This window comes from Tachyglossus aculeatus, chromosome 1 (genome assembly GCF_015852505.1).
Source record: "Tachyglossus aculeatus isolate mTacAcu1 chromosome 1, mTacAcu1.pri, whole genome shotgun sequence".
NCBI lineage: Eukaryota > Metazoa > Chordata > Mammalia > Monotremata > Tachyglossidae > Tachyglossus > Tachyglossus aculeatus.
In genome coordinates, this window is record NC_052066.1 from 135,171,219 (window position 1) to 135,192,070 (window position 20,852).

At 40.7% G+C, this 20,852-nt stretch overlaps 1 protein-coding gene across 2 annotated transcripts in view; it reads right to left on the reverse strand.

Moving 5' to 3' along the window:
- The window catches only part of LOC119928288 (muscular LMNA interacting protein), a 244,313-nt gene that overhangs the window by 110,283 nt on the left and 113,178 nt on the right, over window positions 1–20,852 (reverse strand). The window contains exons 5-6 of one of the 2 annotated variants that reach the window (XM_038746426.1): window positions 15,672–17,264; window positions 5,941–6,012 (exon numbers count right to left, since the gene is read on the reverse strand). In XM_038746426.1, the coding sequence (XP_038602354.1) occupies window positions 5,941–6,012; window positions 15,672–17,264 (1,665 nt within the window). The remainder of the gene's footprint in view (window positions 1–5,940; window positions 6,013–15,671; window positions 17,265–20,852) is intronic. The other variant, XM_038746434.1, reaches the window with a different exon arrangement.

Consider the following 20,852-nt stretch of genomic DNA (forward strand, 5'->3'; position numbering starts at 1 on the left):
AAATAAGTTACTTGACATTAGTGTTAATAATCCTCAATTAAATGTTCATTATGTAAAACGTAAAATAGGTCATGTGTTCAAATACAGAGAAATTCTACAGTAGACAATAAATTGCAAAACAAATATAGGGAAATCTTAAATCACCAGCCAAAAAATCAGGCTCAAATTCACACATGAGAAAATTGTGGATTCTAGCCAGGGTGAATGAAGTACCACTCCTTTCAGGAGCACAATCTTTTCTGAAATTGCCAGTGTGGCTATGATCATGCATTCGTTTATACAACAGGATTAAATCGCCTCAATTGAAGATGAAAGAGTTATTTTTAAATAGATGGAAAATTGAGACTAATCTTCAAAGGCTCATTCTGGGAAGAAGAATCAACATTGTAGTGGGTATACTTATTGCCAACCTATACTTACAGAGTGTAATTAGTGCAATTGTCAAATGCAATCAGAATTTGAGAAAAGCAGATTTTTCAAAATCACAGAACTGGGAATTACAGAGATCAAAGAATAGCCTAAGCCCCAAAAAGACAATTTCATCTGATCAAGCAGGTGAATTCACCAAAACTTACATGAAAACCACATTTTCCACAAAAATGCCATATTTCTAAAGTACTCCAAATATTTAATCTAGCAAAAGTAATAAATAATACTGTTTCTGTAATCACCATTTTTCTTTCAACAAGTTAAGGATTCCTCACTTCCATACTAGGAATTCCTAGGATACCAGGATACTAGAATTCCTTACTTCCATACTCACTTCCATACTAGGAAATAAGGCAAAGAATAAGCATGAATCAGAATCTCTATTGCAATTAGCATCACCCAGGTGTCTTGCTGAATGAACAGAGCTAATATACCGAACAATCAATCAGTCAAACAATTCATTCATTCGTTCATTTGATCGTATTTATTGAGTGCTTACTGTGTGCAGAGCACTGTACTAAGTGCTTGAGAAGTACAAGTTGGCAACATATAGAGATGGTCCCTACCCAGCAACGGGCTGACAGTCTAGAAGGGGGAGACAGACAACAAAACGAAACATGTAGACGGGGGATAAAGTCATCAGAATAGAATTAAAGCTATATACACAAGCTGGATGTGCATATATCATATTTCTTTCAAGCTGGATGTGAAAGATTGTTTCTGGGGAGCAGATGGCAGAGTCAGGTTGGCTCAGTTCTTTGTTTATCCCTGAGGCCCAGACTGCCATCTTTCTTGCCACAGGAAATTGTGCCCTGGAAGGCACCACTCTAGATAAGGGCCCAACCCCTTAAAGACGGGTGATGTCACAGCGCCATTGTGTTCCACAACAGAACAGGTTTGGGGGGCCACCACCGGGCAATGGCGTGCCCTCACCTGAGCCTCGTTGAGGTTTCCCAGGTGGAAGATGTGGAATCGATGGGGTCTCGCTTTCACCGGAAAATGCTCTGCAGACAGAGCAGCGTTAGCTCAGATCTTCTTCATTCTCTCCCAGCTGTACAGCTCGGGGGAGACAAGGCCTCTTCAACGGTCCCACCATCCAGGTAGGATGGGAATTGAGGGGAAGGGGATGGGCACTGAGAAGTTGTTATCAACTCCTTCAGACCTTCTGTGCAGGAGGGACAGAGATACCGATATTCATTCAATCGTATTTTTAGGTGCTTACTGTGTGCAGAGCACTGAACTAAGCACTTGGGAAGTACAAGTCGGCAACATATAGAGACGATCCCTACCCGACAACGGGCTCACAGTCTAGAAGACTCCCTTTGTGTCATACTGGTGAGCCATGGAGCTGGTGGAGGAGAGGTGAGAAGGTGAGAGGGACAGGGGTGAGGCGTTTCGGCTCTCTCACATTAGAGGCAGGAGAGAAGGTAGGTCCTCCATTATGAACTGGCCATGGGATTTGAATTTGCAGGGTTAACAATCATTAAGCTTGTCTCTAGACTGTAAGCTCATTGTGGATGGGGAACATGTCTAACAACTGTGTTATATTGTACTCTTAATACAGTGCTGTGCATACAGAAAGTACTCAATAAATACCACTGATTTACCAAGCACTTATTGAGTTCAGAGCATTGTAATAAGTGCTTGGAAGAGTACAATATGACAGGGTTAGTAGATGAGTTCACCTGACCATACTGAGTTTACAGAGGGGGAGAGATTATAACTTTCACCCCTGTAACAGTAGATGGGCTCTGGTTGGGGCACTACTGCCACAACAGAAGTGCTCTGATTGGCACAGCCCCTTCTGCTTGAAGGGAAAAACCCAGCCCTCTATTTGCAAATTAACCACTAGCATGAACAGTAATTAGATTGACTACAATGTAACATTAGTCCAGTTGATAAGTCGATACTTGGCCATTTACTACTTAATTTTAAGTGATTCATCCTAGTGACTGGTGGAATTAAAAATGAAACTAACGAGTTCTAATTCTTACCATCCATCATTAAATGCAAGACTACAGTCTCTCTTTACAGAAATGTTGCTTAGAGTATTTTCTAGTGGATTGGGAGTGTCTCTGAACAGAGTTCCACACCCCATTCTGATCCTTGTTCCATCAGTAAAACTCAGATACTGGAGTCTGCTGAGTGTTGTACACTTTAATGCTCTAAAGTATTTTGAGGAAAATCCACGTTGTATTCCCTGTAACACTTAACTATAGTGCACAGAAAAGTTTAGTGGCATGGACTGCCTGGAGCTAGTTCATCACACAAAGTGAATTGTCATACTAATTTTACTTAGAACATTTTCTGAAAGTGCTAAGGCACATATGGCATCGTGGATAGAGCCTGGGCCTGTGAGTCAGAAGGTCATGGGTTCTAGTCCTGGGTCCACCACTTGTCTGCTGTGTGACATTGGGCAGGTCACTTCCCTTCTCTGGGCCTCAGTTACCTCATCTGTAAAATGGGAATTGAGGCTGTGAGCCCCATGTGGGACAGGGACTGTGTCCAATCTGATAAACCTGAACCTACCCCTGTGTTTAGTACAGTGCCTGGCACATAGTAGGCATTTAACATATTCCACAATTACTATTATTATATGTGTACTTGCTAGGGTGTTTGTAAATTTCAAAACAACACCAGGTAGAAAATTTTTAATGGTCAAAATTGAAATACTGATTCCATAATGGGGGAAATTGGCTTCTTATTTTTAAAACCTTTATTACCTAAATACATTGTTGTGATGTTCCATTACCTATGAAATTGACAATTTTGCTAACAAGAAAGTTGATTCACCAGCATTTTGTCATTCAGCAGTTATTGAACAAAATGTTTAACAAGGGCAGTTTTGTGGAAATTCACTTAGGAAGAATCTCAAATGTTATCTGTCATCAAAATTGATCTTAAATTCCTTATTTCTAATCATTCATCCATTCATTCATTCATATTTATTGAGTGCTTACTGCGTGCAGAGCACTGTACTAAGCGCTTGGGAAGTACAAGACGGCAACATGTAGAAACGGTCACTATCCAACAACGGGCTCACAGTCTACAAGAGGGAGACAGACCACAGAACAAAACATGTAGACAGGTGTCAAAATCGTCAGAACAAGTAGAATTAAAGCTACATGCACATCAGTAACAAAATAAATAGTAAATATGTACAAGTAAAATAAATAGAGTAATAAATCTGTACAAATATACATACAAGTGCTGTGGGGAGGGGAAGGAGGTAGGGCGGCGGGGTTGGGGAGGAGGAGAGGATAAAGGGGCTCAGTCTGGGAAGGCCTTCTGGAGGAGGTGAGCTCTCAGTAGGGCTTTGAAGGGAAGAAGAGAGCTAGCTAGGCAAATGTGTGGAAGGAGGGCATTCCAGGCCAGGGGAAGGACTTAGGCCGGGGGTCGACAGCAGGACAGGTGAGAATGAGTTACAGTGAGGAGGTTAGCGGCAGAGGAGTGGAGGGCGCAGACTGGGCTGTAGAAGGAGAGAAGGGAGGTGAGGTAGGAGGGGACAAGGTGATGGAGAGCCTTGAAGCCGAGAGTGAGGAGTTTTTGCTTGATGCATACGTTGACAGCAGCCATTGGAGGTTTTTGAAGAGGGGAGTAACATGCCCAGAGCATTTCTGCACAAAGATAATCTGGGCAGCAGAGTGAAGTATAGACTGAAGTGGGGAGAGACAGGAGGATGGGAGATAAGAAAGGAGGCTGTTGCAGTAATCCAGTGAGGATAGGATGAGAGATTGAACCAGCAAGGTAGCGGTTTGGATGGAGAGGAAAGGGCGGATTTGGCAATGTTGCAGAGGTGAGACCATCAGGTTAGGGTGATGGATTGGATGTGTGGGGTGAACGAGAGACTGAAGTTGAGGATGACGCCAAGATTGCGAGCTTGTGAGACGGGAAGGATGGTAGTGCTATCTGCAGTGATGGAAAAGACAGGGAGAGGGCAGGGTTTGGGAGGGAAGATAAGGAGTTCAGTCTTGGACATATTGAGTTTTAGATGGTGGGCAGACATCCAGATGGAGGTGTCCTGAAGGCAGGAGGAGACACGAGCCTGGAGGGAGGGGGAGAGAGCAGGGGCAGAGATGTAGATTTGGGTGATATCAGCATAGAGATGATAGTTGAAGTTGTGGGAGTGAATGAGTTCACCAAGGGAGTGAGTGTAGATAGAGAACAGAAGGGGACCAAGAACTGACCCTTGAGGAACCCCTACAGAAAGGGGATGGGAGGGGGAGGAGGAGCCCACAAAGGAGACTGAGAATGAATGGCCGGAGAGATAAGAGGAGAACCAGGAGATGACGGAGTCTGTGAAGCCAAGTTTGGATAGCGCGTTGAGGAGGAGGGGGTGGTCCACAGTGTCAAAGGCAGCTGAGAGGTCGAGGAGGATTAGGATTAGCTTAATCATTTCTGAGTTCTTTCCCCCAGGGTCATTCAGAAATGTAATCATTACGGCGGAGCTGCAACTTATGAGTGATGGTAAAAATGGTATTCATTAAGTGCTTACTAATAATAATAATCGTGGTATTTGTTAAGCCCTTACTATGTGCCACGCAAGCAAATCGGGTTGGACACAGTCCCTGTCCCACCTGGGGCTCACAATTTCAATCCCCATTTTACAGATGAGGCAACTGAGGCACAGAGAAGTGAAGTGACTTACCCAAGGCTGCACAACAGGCAAGTGGTGGAGTCAGAATTAGAACCCATGACCTTCTGACTTCCAGGCCAGTGCTCTATCCACTATGCCATGCTGTGCTCTTTCTTAAGGGAAGTAAAACAATTTTTTTTTTCCTGGAACCCCCTGTTTGGTGGGAACCCTGCCAGAAGACCTGCTTGAAGACCCTCTAAACCTTCCTGGATCATCTGTGCATGAGTGCCTGAAAGTAAGGGAGAAGACTCTAACAGCTTAACAGCTCTCTGGTCCCCATATTAAGCACAAAGTATGAAGTGTAAGGGGAGCATCCAAGAATTAACCAGAAAGAAGCAGCACTAACAAAGGCAGGCAATACCAAGTGAAAGCAGCAATGTGAGCATCATCACACTCAAGTAGGACCAGACGCTCCCTCATTTCCCATCCAGGTCACAGCAGAGGCCATGTCAGAGAGACTCCAGGATCCAGGTTCATAATGAGACCTGGCCAAAGAGAATTCTTGAGGTCAGAATGGCCCTGAAATCTCCAGGGTGGCTCTGCATCAGGTCTGACCTCACTGGGCCTTCTCATCAAGACCAGGCCCATGCAAAATTGAGCCTTCCAAGGACTCTCCAGCTTGGGTCTCTTGGTCACCATCTTGGTCCAGGCCCAGAAAGAAGTCAGCCTTCAGGGGTGGTGAAGGTGGTGAATCCTGCAGTCACATCCACCCAACTCCTTTGGTACCCTGAGTGAAAAATCTGTTGCCACTTCCCTTCATCATGATGAAAATTTTACACCTAAAATCTCCCCGTATAGAAATTACAATTGCAAATGGAAAACAGAGTTCACAATGAAAGAACAACTAATTTGCATGCTTTTAAGCCAACACTAACCTTCTGCTCCATAAGCAGTGTGTTGGTGGGGATTGCTGCAAAAGCCTTGTAGCTTGACTTGATCTTGTATTGCTAGAATGAATAACCAGAAAGCAAGAGTGGAGGTGAAAATTAGAAGGGGTAGTACGTAATGAAGGCTATCTTTACCAGATTCATTAACCAGCTATTAAAGGATAGAAAGCTATTATGCTAGAACAACTTGGTTTTGACAGAAAAGTTAAGAATCTCAAATTCATACTATGTCAATATAGGATATATCAAGATAGACAATTGTAAAACATCCATTTAGTATTTGTAGCCAATAAGATGCTAGTAGCCATTACTCCAGAAATATGCCCACAGAATGGAATTCCAAATCCTCTGGTAATTGAGCACTATCATGAAAGAAAAATTCTAGGTTAGAAAATGATAGGGAGGTTTGCTGATCTGTCTTACCCAATACCAAACAGCTAAGGACCACCAAAAGCAGATATTAATGAAAATCTTACCTCACACCACCATTCCCCATTCCCTCCTTCTTTTGCTTTCCCCACCCTACTCACAGTCAGACACATACTTGGAAATCAATAGTTTCATTATTTTTTTGAAGAAAAACTTCCTTTCATATTTGTACTGCAGATCGTCCACTTAATCAAAGCACAAGTAAAATAAAATCACAGTTGGTACTGATAAAATTGACTGGAACTATTCCAATTAGTTTAATGTAAACAATATCCATAATTTAACTCTGGTACTGATGGAAACTCAAAGTCCTGTCAGAACTTTTCAAGGCTATACCCTCATGCTATCTTGGCTCTCTTTATCTTGCAGTTTTCCCTCATTGTTCTATGATGACAAATCAAAGACTGAGCTCCCTGGATTTGGTAAATATAAATCAGATTCTGATTTAATTACAATGCTAAGAAATTTTTATTTATCTTCGAGAAAAAACTATTTTCTGCTTGGCATCCATTTAAACTATTATCCAGCGACCTTCAAGAATATGGGAATAGTTTAGTCAAGAACCAAACTAAAGGATCATCAGTTTCAGGTGATCCGGTCTCAGAAATCAGAACTGAAGAGATTTCAGTGAAACCGATTTTCCGACCTTGTAGCCTTCTGGTGCGTGAGGGAGAAGCTAGATCCACTTGTTTTACTGGTGATGGAATTGAGATAAGGAAAGAGTAAAGTGATTATCCTTGATCCATATGGTAAATATGTGCTATCAACTAGAGCATTCTTTCTTGTAATGATGAAATCAGGATGGATTTCCTTAAATCCTATTTGCCTTAAACGAGTTCATATTGTGTAGAAAAAAAGCCTATTAAACAATCCAGCATTACTATTATGTAAAGCTGCAAACCTTGTGCAAATCTGTGTGCTCAAGGTCACACAGTTACTATGTCACAAAATGAACCTCTTCTGCAGCATGGTCTAGTGGATAGAGAATGGGTATGGGATCCAGAAGGACCTGGGCTCTAATCCTAGCTCTGCTACATGTCTGCTGTGTGACCTTAGTCAAGTCACTTCACTTCTCTGTGCCTCAGTTAACCTCATTTGTAAAATGGGGATTAAGACTGTGAGTCCCATGTGGGACAGGGACTGTGTCCAATCCAATTACTTTGTATCTATCCAGTGTTTAGTACAAAGCCTGGCACAAAGTAAGCACTAAACAAATACCACTCTTCATTTTTCTTCCTTAATCCTCTCTTCTTCCTAGCTTTCCCAACAGAGGTGACAATGCTATCATTCTTCCTATCCTTGAGCCTGCAATCTAGACAATATCCTTCACTCCTCTTTCTCTCTCTCTCTCAGTCTTCATAGTGAGTCCGTTGCTACATCCAGCTAATTTTTCCTCCACAATATCTTCAGGATCTGCCCTTTCCTCTCCATCCAAAAGACCACCATGCTAGTCTAGGCACTTGTCATATCACAAATGATCTCCCTACTTCCAGTCTCGCCCCTCCCCAGCCCATACTTCACCCAGATCATTTTTTCAATTGGGCCATTCTGCACATCTCCCTATTCTTTAAAATCCTCCAGTGGTTACCTATTACTCTACACACTTAGCAGAAATTCTTGAACGTTAGTTTTAAGACAATCAATCAACTATCCTTCCGTCTTTTATCCAAAATCCTTTTTTTCATGGTATTTATTAAGCACTTACTACATGCCAGGCACTGTTCTAAGTGCTGGAGTGGATACAAACTAATCAGGTCAGACATAGTCCACGTCCCACATGGGGTTCACAGTCTTAATCCCAATTTTACAGATGAGGTAACTGAGGCACAGAGAAATGAAGTGATTTGCCCATGGTCACACAGCAGACAAGTGGCGGAGCTGGGACTAGAACCCAGGTTCTTCTGACTACCAGGCACATGCGCTATCCATTAGGACATGCTGCTTCCCACACTCATCTTCCAAGTTGCAATGTGGCCTAGCGTAAGAGCCCGGGCCTTGGAAGTCATAGGTCATCAGTTCTAATCCCAGCTCCACCACATGTCTGCTGTGTGACCTTGGGTAAGTCACTTAACTTCTCTGTGTTTCAGTTACATCATCTATTAAATGGGATTAAGGCTGTGAACTCCTTGTGGGCCAGGGTCTGTGCCCAACTGAATTACCTTGTATCTACCCCAGCACTTAGAACAGTGTTTGGTATGTAGTAAGCACTTAACAAATGCCACAATTATTATTATTATTACTATAGGCCAGCTCATACTTTTCACTGCTCCCAAGATAACCTACTTGCTGTGCCTCATTCTTATCTCTTCCACCACCCTTGCCAATTCCCTCCATCTTGCCTGGATCTTCTCCCCTGATCCTGTCCAACAGACCAGAGACATCGTCATCTTAAAGGTCCTCCTGAAATCATATTTCCTGCAACAGGCCAACGCTGGTTAATTTCTACTCATTTCCCAACTGCCACCTCATCACTTCTGAGGCTCCAAAGAGTTATGGACTCACAAACTCCTACTGAATTTATGTACATACCTTACATAGCTCATTACTATTAACACATAAACGTATTCTTTTTTCTCTTTTGGTATATCTGAAAAGTACTTCAGTGCCTGTCTCCCCTCCTAGACTGTGAGCTTCTAGAGGTCAGGAATCCTGTCTACTAACTCAATTTTAATGCTCCAAGTACTTAGTATATAGTCCTCTGCACATGGCAGATGTTCAATAAATACCATGGATTAATTGCACAACTCCTCATGTATCTGACCATACTTACTTACAGTTTCCATGATACAATAATACTCATCTTCAATGTTTCCTTTGATTATCCTCCAGACCCTAACCCAAACTGATGGGTATTTTCAAAGGACTACCCTGCTGTAAGAACACTACATAAAGAATGGATGTGGAGCCCATGATCTTTCTATGATATTTGTTAAGTACTTACTATGTGACTAGTACTGTACTAAGCATTGGGGAAGAAAAAGAATCATCAGGTTGTACCATAAATCCTCCACATGTGGGTCACAATCTAATCTCCACTTTAAAGATGAGGTAGCTGAGGTACAGAGAAGTTAAGTGACTTGTCCAAGATCGGCAGTAGACAAGTGACTGACCTGGGATTAGGACCCAAGTTATTTGACTCCCAGGCCCGTGAATGGAATGAAACCAATTTAAAAGTGGGTCCACACTTATGCCATTGAAAAGCACTTGCCAATCAGCTGTAAATTTACTAGCAAAACAACAGTATCTGTTAATGAAATGTCTACATTTCACCAACCCACAGTATCATGCTAAACTTTACTACTCTAGTGCCCAGTGTTAGGCCTTGCAAAGATTTTTCAATGTAGGACTATCTACAATTATCAGCTGAAAACTCCTCAGCTTAACTTTTTTCTTCTGATACAGTTTCAACCAAATTTTGTGCTCCAAAATGGTAATAAAAAATTGCAAATTGTCTCTGTCCCAAAAAGAGAAATCATTATCAGAGCACTGTTTTAGCCTACCTACCCCTAACCACTTAATCAGTGGTGTTTAGTCCTCAGCTCAACATTGACTGGAATGTTCTACCTAAGGTCAGATTGGATTGATTTTGGGACGACAGGAGGAGGTGGCATGCTATTGAAATTGGCCCCAATGGAGTCGGTGACGATGAGAGGCTAAACAATATCCAATATCAAATTCAAAGAATCTGACATCAGCCCACACACAAAATAATCTTCCAACTTTGTTCTGTACTAATATCATATATGAGGGCAGGGATCATGTCTAATAGTAATAGTGATAATAATAATAACAATTGTGGTATTTGTTAAGTGCTTACTATCTGTCAAGCACCTATCACATACAAGATAATGGTAGAAATATGTACCAGCAAGATGACGATTATGAAATCATGCAGTTTGCCATTCAGCAGAGCCTGTTGGAGTCCAATAGGAGACAACCCAACCCGCACCCTCCGCTCCTCTGCTGCTAACTTCCTCACTGTGCCTCGTTCTCACCTGTCCCGCCACTGACCCCCAGCCCACGTCCTCCCCCTGGCCTGGAATGCCCTCCCTTCTCACATCCGCCAAGCTAGCTCTCTTCCTCCCTTCAAAGCCCTACTGAGAGCTCACCTCCTCCAGGAGGCCTTCTCAGACTGAGCCTCCTTCTTCCTCTCCTGCTCCCCATCCCCCCCACCCTACCTACTTCCCCTCCCCACAGCACATGTATATATGTTTGTACAGATTTATTACTCTATTTATTTTACTTGTACATATTTACTATTCTATTTATTTTATTTTGTTAATATGTTTTGTTTTGTTATATGTCTCCCCCTTCTGGACTGTGAGCCCATTGTTGGGTAGGGACCGTCTCTATATGTTGCCAACTTGTACTTCCCAAGCACTTGGTACAGTGTTCTGCACACAGTAAGCGCTCAATAAATACGATTGAATGAATGAATGAATGAATGGGGTAGATACAAGACAATATGGTCCAACGTGGGGCTCACATACTAAGTAAGAGGGAGTGTTAGATATTGAATCCCATTTTGCAGATGAGGGAACTTGGGCACAGAAAAGTCACATGACTTGCCCAAGGTCACAAGGCACGTAAGTGGTGGAGCTGGAATTAGAACCCATGTCTCCTGACTCCCAATCCCGTGCTCTTTCCACCAAGACACACTGGATTCCAGTCCACTCATTTTATTATACTTTCCCAAGCATTTGATACAATGCTCTGAAAACAGAGGGTGCTTATTAAATGTTATTGATTGATTGGCTGATCTGGAATGATAAGAGAGTAACAATTTGATTGAAACCAGAGCTGAGTTTCGAACAAGTGAAGACACACCCATCATTTCAGATTTTATGCTCCTTTCAAATTGGTTCTCTGGAACTATCATTAAGAGTTGAGCTGAGTTTGATTGGAAAATGGCAGAAATGTTGATATATTGGAGAAATATAAGAAAAAAGTAGGAGAAAGAAAGGTGGGAGAAAACTTTTAGTTCAGTATTTATGTAAGCCAAATGTCATGAATTATTGTTCAGACTAAAAGACTCAAACGTTTAACCAAATTTTAAATTTCCAAGCACCCCAGCAGTTCACTTTTTATCATTTGATATTCAAAATACAATTTAAAAACCCAATAATGGATTTTGTTCATGTTAACCTCCCTAGTTGACCATCTATTGAAAAACTATCCATTAAATGACTTCCTTCATCAATACAACTCTTCACAGCAAAGTTTTGGATGTGCATGCTTTGGCTAAGGAATTTCAATTTAGTAGCAAAAGGTCCATACTTTGAATTACCCGTGAAACGTTCATGCTTTGGCTAAGGAATTTCAATTTAGTAGCAAAAGGTCCATACTTTGAATTACCCGTGAAACGTTCATGTCTTAATTTGATGGCTGTCTGGGCTCTAAGTCCTATTTCTTATCCTGATCTCTATACCCTGGTGGAACTGATTCCAGTCTAAAACCTTTATTGACTCCAAAGAAAGCTTTATAATAAGATCTACTCCACAGTATAAGGAGCAAAGCAAGGAACAGACCATAAAAGCACAAAAACACATTGATACCACAAAGGTTTTGCCCATTTTTTTCTATAATTCTTTAAAATAACCTTGGTAATTGAAACTAAATTTGTCAAAAGGTAATACACCTTAGGCAAAGATTTCTATATCCCCAGTTATCCCCTTGACTGAAGTTGTTTTGTAAAGTTACAATCTGTAGAATAGAAAACTTTGTACAGTAATAGAATACCTGACAGAATTGCAGAAAGCTCTGAGGAGAAAGCAGGAGCAAGAGAGAAAAAGACATTTAAATGCCAGGTGTGATTAAATATTCCTACCCTGCAGAATATCTGGAGACCTTCTAACAGATTATTATATCTTCTCCCTGACATTTTGCCAGTATTTAAATACTTCTCCCCAAAATTGGGTCTAATATCTCCATTTGCAATTTCAATTTCAATCATTTACTAATTTCTTGTTCACTGACCTTGTTAAGAGATTCCTGGTTTGGAAATTAGGCAAATAAAACAAAAAGAGATTTCTCCAAAATATTTATAAATAAAACTACCTTTCGTCAGGAGAATGAAAATTTAGATTCTAATTAATATTTTGAGTATACTTTGAAAGAGAAATCTGACACCTGAAAAGGATGAGAAAATCAGAAAGATAGAAATTACAAGTGAATAAGCAGTATATAATGTTCATGCACTGCATGGTTACAAGAAGTCTATTGTGTCACAGTAATTTATGTTTATCATAGTGATCCCAATACAATAAATGGATAAGTACAAATGTCCTATGAATAAGAATGGTATCTCCAGGTAATTAAATAAATCTTAAATTTAATGACAAACATTTGAGGGGGTTATGCATATTTTGCAATGCCTTTTTTATTACTGAATCTGTCTTTGTTCTCATTTATACACACAATGTATTACATATGCATGCATTGACTTTTTCAGTGCGGAGCAGGTAGGACAACTGTCCTGGCATAGCGGAGAAAGGGGTGCAGAAGATTCCCTGAATGATCATACCTCCACCTCTTCCCTGCCCCACAGCTGTCTCCTACTCCTGGAAATGTCCCACCTGCTCTGAAGAAGTTGCTGCTCTGTACCTCATCCTGTTGCTGAGATTTGTGTAGAAACATCAGAGGGTGGGGAAGAGGGTCTTCTAGCTAATAGCCCAATCCCCACACTCTAGGCTTAGGAACCCCTACTCCATTCCAGGGTATAGACCTCTGGGTCAGGGCAGTCAAGTCCTTCCTCCTGGCCTCAACATGACTGCTTACATCATGGGGCAGTTCACTGGAGAAGCGTCATAGCCTAGTGGATAGAGCGCAGGCATGGGAGTCAGAAGGACCTGGGTTCTAATCCCAGCTCTGCCACTTGTCCGCTGTATGTCTATGGGCAAGTCGTGTGCCTCAGTTCTCTTGTCTGTATAATGAGGATTATGACTGTGAGCCCCATGTGGGACAGAGACTGTGACCAGCCTGATTTGCTTGTACCCACCCCAGTGCATAGTACAGTGCCTAGCACATAGTAAGTGCCTAACAAATACTACAATTATTATTAGTATTATTGTTATTATTATTATTATGAAATTCATCAAGTGCTTACTGTGTGTCAAGCACTGTTCTTAGCACTGGGGTAGATACAAGATAATCGGGTTGTCCTGATTATCAGGTTGTGGGACTCACAGTTTTCATTCTCATTGTACTGATGAAGTAACAGGCGCAGAGAAGTTAAGTGACTTGGCCAAAGTCATTCAGCTGATAAGTGGCAGAGGTGGGATTAGAACCCATGACCTCTGACTTCCAAGCCCGTGCTCTTTCCACTAAGCCATGCTGTCGACTTGTACTTCCCAAGCACTTAGTACAGTGCTCTGCACACAGTAAGCGCTCAATAAATACAATTGAATGAATGCTGCTTCTCTATTATTATGGACAACACCACAGAAACAAAAGCATTGCTGGACAGCTTGTAGGAGGGTCCAGAGTCAAAATGGAGCCCATTATGGGGACTCCCCACCCAAGCTTCTGTTAACTTAACCCCCTACTCTCTTGGACCACATAGGTCATCCCCTCCCTACTCTCTCCTTTCCTCGACCCTTCTAACTTGGGGTAGGAAACATCGAGGAGGAGATAGCACAGGAGCTCCAGCAGATCAAGCCCTGGAACTCAGGACCATCTCCTTCCCTGTAGAGAAATTGCTGGGAAATGGGGACAGATTCACACTTGAAGGGGCACAAAATTATTCTGGGCATCAGCACCCCACTGTATAAATGTTCAATCTTTTGAACATTCAGGTCTATCCAGACTCCAAAAAACAGCATTCTGATAGATGTATCATTTGAATTTGATTGTTTTCTATACAGTAAAAATTTAATTGATCTAATAGGCTCTCTCTGGTTTAGATTTCCTTTGAATTAAATGGGTGCGAAATTAATACTTTCCCCATGAAATAATAGTCACAGTTGCAGTGTTGAATGGAGAGTTTTTATTTCCTGTAAAATCACGTTACTGATAATAATAATAATGGTATTTGTTAAGTGCTTACTATGTGCAAAGCACTGTTCTAAGCTCTGGGGTTGATACTACATAATCAGGTTGTCCCACATGGGGCTCACAGTCTTAATCCCCATTTTACAGATGAGGTAACTGAGGCCCAGAGAAGTGAAGTGACTTGCCCAAAATCACACAGGTGGTAAGTGGTGGAGCTGGGATTAGAACCCATGACTTCTGATGCCCAAGCCTGGACTCTTTCCACTGTGCCATGCTGCTTCTCCAATGCTCCATGCTGCTTTGGCTGATGTCAAAGCCTAATGTAACTTTGATTATTATAAATATCATATGCATTAAATAAAAATAAGGATGAGACCTCCTGGATGGAATGATCCTTGAAGAGATGTCCAAAGGAAAGAATCATCCATCTCTGCCCATCACATACACAAAGGTCTCCTCCCCTGGCTGCCCTAGGATGACATTTTGAGGGATGCTGCACTATAGATGATGATCTGTTAAATGTCCACCTGAATAACCAGCCTCCACAAAAAAATCAGTGAGGGCAAAGTGAAATCCGACCACCAGATTAAAGACAACTGGGAACGGGGTCCAATAGAAATATACTGTGCCCCTTCTTTCTTTGTCCTTATTTAGTTTATGTGGGAAACTGTGGGAGACCCCAAGGGAATTTACTCCTGAAAGATCCTTAACCTCAATTACCCCAGTTATAAAGAGAAGAGAAAGGAATAAAGACAGCTTGTACTTGGATTGTTGCCCTTGCACTTGGATTCTGCATCACCCTTGCATTTGGATTTATAGCCTTTATTCACCTGACCCTCAGCCCCAGGGCACTTATGTAAATATCCATATTTAATTTTAATATATGTCACCCCCTCCAGACTGTAATGACCTATGGGCAGGGAAGGTGACTACCAACTCTACTTTATTGTACTCTCCCAAATGCTCAGCACAGTGCTCTGCAAACAGTAATTTCTCAATAAATATGATTGAATGATAATGATCAAAGATGGAAAAGAGCCGCCCAGGTAACTGATGAGTCAATGCAAAGTATGCAGAGTGGAATAAAAATGTTCAATTACAAAAAGTCTATTCTATATTTTGGAATGAACTCCTTACTGTTCATACTCTATTAATAATCTTTCTTTATGTCTTTCTGCCTCCCTTTCTCCATCATCCGCTCCAAGAGCTAGAGAAAAAGGCAGGAAACTGCTATTTTACTTTGGAAACAAAAGTGATTTTACAGAATTAATGCAAAAGCATGCAACATGCAAAACAAATACCTTGGGTTTCTTATTTTCGTGGTCAGAATGCAGGGACAAGAATTTCAGTGAGGTCAGCTCCTGGGGTCTTGTTAGCGGTTTGTGAGGTGCAGTGCTTGAAACAGGAGTGCTCCCGGGGAATAATGAGGATGTGTGGGATTTCCCAGAGACCAAGTAATCCTCTGTATAATTTTGATGCCACGATAATGAATTAAGCTCTGGGGAGCTGAAGTGAACTCTAGCAGGTGATGAAGCATTAGAGTGTGAGGAAGACTTAGAGGTTGAGAGATCTGAAGAAGCAGAAGATAAAAGATTTAGCTCCTGAGTAAGGAGCTGGGAAGGACCTGCCTTTGATCTAGATACAAGATCAAAGGGAGTTGATGAAGCAAGGGAACACTTTTCTGGGGAGGACAGTGTGGGTCCTCTGCTAAGAGAAGGGTTAGAATGTAATACAGGAGAGGATGTAGTAGGGGAATATTTATGCAGTCTCTTGGGTTTTTCAGGTGCTGAACCTCTGTGATCCTCTTCCTGTTTTCCCTTGGCAAGGGAGAGTGTGGGGTTGAGAGAAGTGGTACTTGGTGAGACAGGAGGAAGGGTTGAGGAACTAGATAATCTTGTTCTTAACTGTGGTGGTGAAACTGTTTTCCTCTTAGGGGAAGCAGGAGTTGAACTTGCCAAACTAGGAGTGTGCGGCCCAGGACTAAGGTGCTTCTTTAAGGAAAAGAGAGGTTCGTAAGAGTCAGGACTGGCTTTCAAGAACTGAGGCAAGTGTGAGGATAGGTGGGGAAATTCAGGTGGCTGAGGTTCTTCCTGGTATGGAGACTCTGCACTAAGGGAGAAACTTGAGAAGGATTTTTTAGGAGTAGGAGGGGTTATGTTTGCCTTTTGATCTAATGCCAGTGTGGATGAGACCAGGGAAGAGGGAGAGAAAGGAGGACATGACGCAGGAGAGAATGGTCTTCGGTGTGAGGGATTTGACTTAAGAATGGCAGTCAGGAGTGAGAGCCGAGTTGGTAAGGGGGATCTAATCCCAGCCTTTGAAAGATTTCCACTAGAAGACATTTGGCTACTAGGGTTATTTATGCTACATAGAGTGGAAGAAGACCCATAGAATGGTGAATTCAGGGGTTTGGGACTAGGAGACAGTGAATGCATGAGGATTCTGACAGGTATGTAGGATGATGTATTAAATTTCAGAGAAGCACTTGAGGAAAGGGGGTTAGAGGTGGTGATTAGAGTCTCACTTGAACAGGTGAAATGTGAGGATGGAGTTGGAGTCTTGTTTATGATTTCTGTCTCTGAGCCGGGCTTTTTGGAAACAGAGGGCTCAAATGGTTTAGAACCACATTGTTGTGCACTAAGAGGGCTTGCTAACTCAGACGTGGCTTCCTTTGAGGGAAAACAGGGTGAAGAGTGAGCAGTGGTTTGATAATACGTGGCAGTTTCATGAACAGAGGACCCAGCGACTGACAGCCTCTTGGCAAGAAATTCTTCCAGAATAGAGGACTGGTTCAGGTTATCCAGGTCAGATCGCACTTTTGAATTAGTTGAAGAAACAGAGGGAGCAGGTGGTTTACAGGAAAGATGATCAGAAGGAGAGACAGAAGTATTTAACTGGAGGAGAGAGAAAAAGAGCATGTTAAAATAGCACAGAGGTGGTGAAATGTTAACGCTGGATATTAAGAACAATTCTTCCAGCACCTAAGTTTTCTTTCTGGAAGTAAGGAAACCCTTTAAGAGGAGGCTTACATTTTTTCAGATCACTAGGAAGCTATTTTAGTGCATTTTTCTTTGGCATTGTACATCTACTGCTGCAATGCACAAACCAGTCACCTAATAGTCTGAGTGAATTGCTACTTCTCCCAGAGCATCTTGTTTATTATCAGAGAGTACATTTATGCACTTGGAGGATTGGGCTTGTCTGACTTCCTAATACACAATCAAAGGAATGGCATTTAGACAAGGAAAATTAAACAGAGTGAGGCTATAATGCCTTGTATTGTGATATGTGAAATAAATTGATACAAAGAGATTTTTAAATATGTATTAAAATGCCATCAGTATAAAAAAATCCTAACAGAATTGAAGTATCAGTTACGGTGTTATGAATTCTATACAATGGGCTCAGAAATAATGATCAGTCCTCACAGAATATTACCTATTTTTCTGGTTTCTACAACTGCAAAATTCCATAAAAAATATGCAAAATGCATTATCTCACACACTCAGATTTTCCTATACAGATTTTCCTACATTATTTATTTACCACATATTATTTCCAAATTATTTCCAAATTATAAAACATTCATCCAAAATTTATATAGCAGTACAAAACCTGAGAATTGTTTAGTTAAAATAATTTGGTAATTACAACTTTCTAGTTATGTCCAATTCAGTCTTCAATATAACATGCTAATAACTGGAAACAATAGAAAAGAAAACCTTAACCCCAACATTATCCACTGAAGCTTCAACAGCACTTACATCAAATCTATATACTTATTTGTGTGCGAATTTGCATGTATATATTGTTCCTATTATGTATACTCTTGTACTTTATTGATTTGTACTTTTTTTTTTTAATTGGTAGCACCTTTACTTCAGGAATCACATCTAGCTTTCACCCACAATGCGTAGTAGAGTGTCCTGCAAAATATTAGATATACACAAGCTCACTGTTAACAATGATGATTGAAGAGGAAGCACTGAATTGAAAAAACTGATTATCCTGATGTTCCCACTTGGTTGTCTAATAATTCATTCAGTCATATTTATTGAGTGCTTACTGCATGCAGAGCACCATACTAGGAGCTTGTAATCATAAGAATGATGGTATTTCATCACCCCCACCTTACCTCCTTCCCCTCCCCACAGCACCTGTTTATATGTATATATGTTTGTACATATTTATTACTCTATTTCTTTAACTTGTACATATTTATTCTATTTATTTTATTTGGTTTATATGTTTTGTTGTGTTGTCTGTCTCCCCCTTCTAGACTGTGAGCCCACTGTTGGGTAGGGACCATCTCTATATGTTGCTAACTTGTACTTCCCAAGCACTTAGTACAGTGCTCTGCACACAGTAAGCGCTCAATAAATACAATTGAATAAATGAATGAATGAACTTCCCTAAAAGAGTTTTAAAATTCTTCTGAAAATAATGTAGGTCATCTACCTATTTTCATTCCAAAGGAGTCCAGAACATGCCACACTTTCAAAATTTGAAGTACTTCACCCCTCCAGGAATCTTATGCCGAAATGGTGCATCGGGTTAGGAGAGACCAAAAAGAGTAATTGAAACTACTTGGCGCTTGCTCAACAGCAGAAGAAAACTTGTCCAAAATAAGTCCAGAATGCTGTATAAGCATCTTAGCAATTCTGGAAAATGTATATGGCTATGAGGAATTGTTTTTTGGTCTTTTCTCCAAAAGAAAAGAGTTTTTTTCCATCTTGATCAGAATAAATTAAGACAATTTGAGGTTGACTCTCAGTGATAGTGATTGAGGATACAAGAAATGTCCTGGTTTCTCTTTATAGCAAAAACAGATATCTTTCCATCTGAGGTAGTTCCCACATTTTAAATTTAAATCACACTCATATTTAAGACATGATTAAAACTGATCTTTTAAAATAAATTTCTTCCTATGTCTCAAGATTTTCTGGATTAAAAGTTATAAGGAATGCTAGATTTAAAAAATGAAGATATGAATTGTGTTTATATAACAACATTAATCAATCAATCGTATTTATTGAGCGCTTACTATGTGCAGAGCACTGTACTAAGCACTTGGGAAGTACAAATTGGCATCACATAGAGACAGTCCCTACCCAACAGTGGGCTCACAGTCTAAAAGGGCTCACAGTCTAAAAGAGTAAAGTCTGTAAACATTAACTCTCTCAATGAATAAATAAAATTTTATATTTCAATATTATGCAGAATATACTGTATATGGCCAGTTAGCATGACAAATCAACCTCAATTATGGCATTAAATATTGATGATTATTTTACCCCAAACGCTTCTCTGGGAACTGCATTCTGTGAATCTTCCAATAACCGATCAGTATGTTCTGAAAATGTGTTACTGGGCTAATTCTTAGCTCAGCTCCCAAATGTGTCTGCCCAAGGGAATGGTACTCTCTCTATCCACTGTATTAATTTATCATCTTACATTTATGAAACACCAATTAAAAAAAACCTTCAAAATATAGTCATAGTGCACCCTTTAGTGTTAATATAGTACCATGTAAATTGATTTTTTTTGCCTAAATGAAAGTATATTTGTTAAAATTTGAAAACTGAGAAGTAACTGAAAGTAACTCTTCCTTTCCCAAAAAAATTATTTGTTCCTTTATTGATGGAGGAGAGATTCATAATGTCTTATTATAGAGGAAAATCAAGGATGTTAGACATGAGAAGGGTTTAAATATTAATTCATGGACACTAGATGTTTGATGAATTACTAATACAAATGATAAGGATGCTGGATGGTACCTTCCTAAACCATTCAAATTGCTGCCCAGAAGGGCAACAACCATCACACTGTCCTTCCAAGCATCCTGTTGCTATTGTCAAAGACAGAACCCTGGACTAGAATGGATGAACCTCCGATCCATGGAACTAATTTTTTTCCCTAAACTCATAGATTTCTTTTTAAGATGTATTTCCCTTTACAAGGTGAAATTGAACTACTTGAAACAGAGACATTCTTCTAAGAAGACCATGGAGTCATCTATATAGACAAGATGAACTTTGAGGGCAAGTTACTTAATTTCTCTGTGCCTCACTTACCTCATCTGTAAAATGGGGATTAAGATTGTGAGCCCCATATGGGACAACTTGATAACCTTGTATCTATGAGAAGCAGTGTGGCTTAGTGGATAGAGCCCGGGCTTGGAAGTTAGAGGTCAGGTTCTAATTCCAGCTCTGCCACTTGTCAGCTGTGTGACTTTGGACAAGTCACTTCACTTCTCTGGGCCTCAGTTACCTCATCTGTAAAATGGGGATTAAGATTGTGAGCCCCACGTGGGACAACCAGATTACCTTGTATCTACCCCAGAACTTAGAACAGTGCTTGGCACATAGTAAGCACTTAACAAATACCAGCATTATTATTATTATTATTATTATTACTCAAATAACCTAGTTTCCAAAAATAATTCATGTGTAGAAAGCAACCTATACTCTCAAACTTTGATG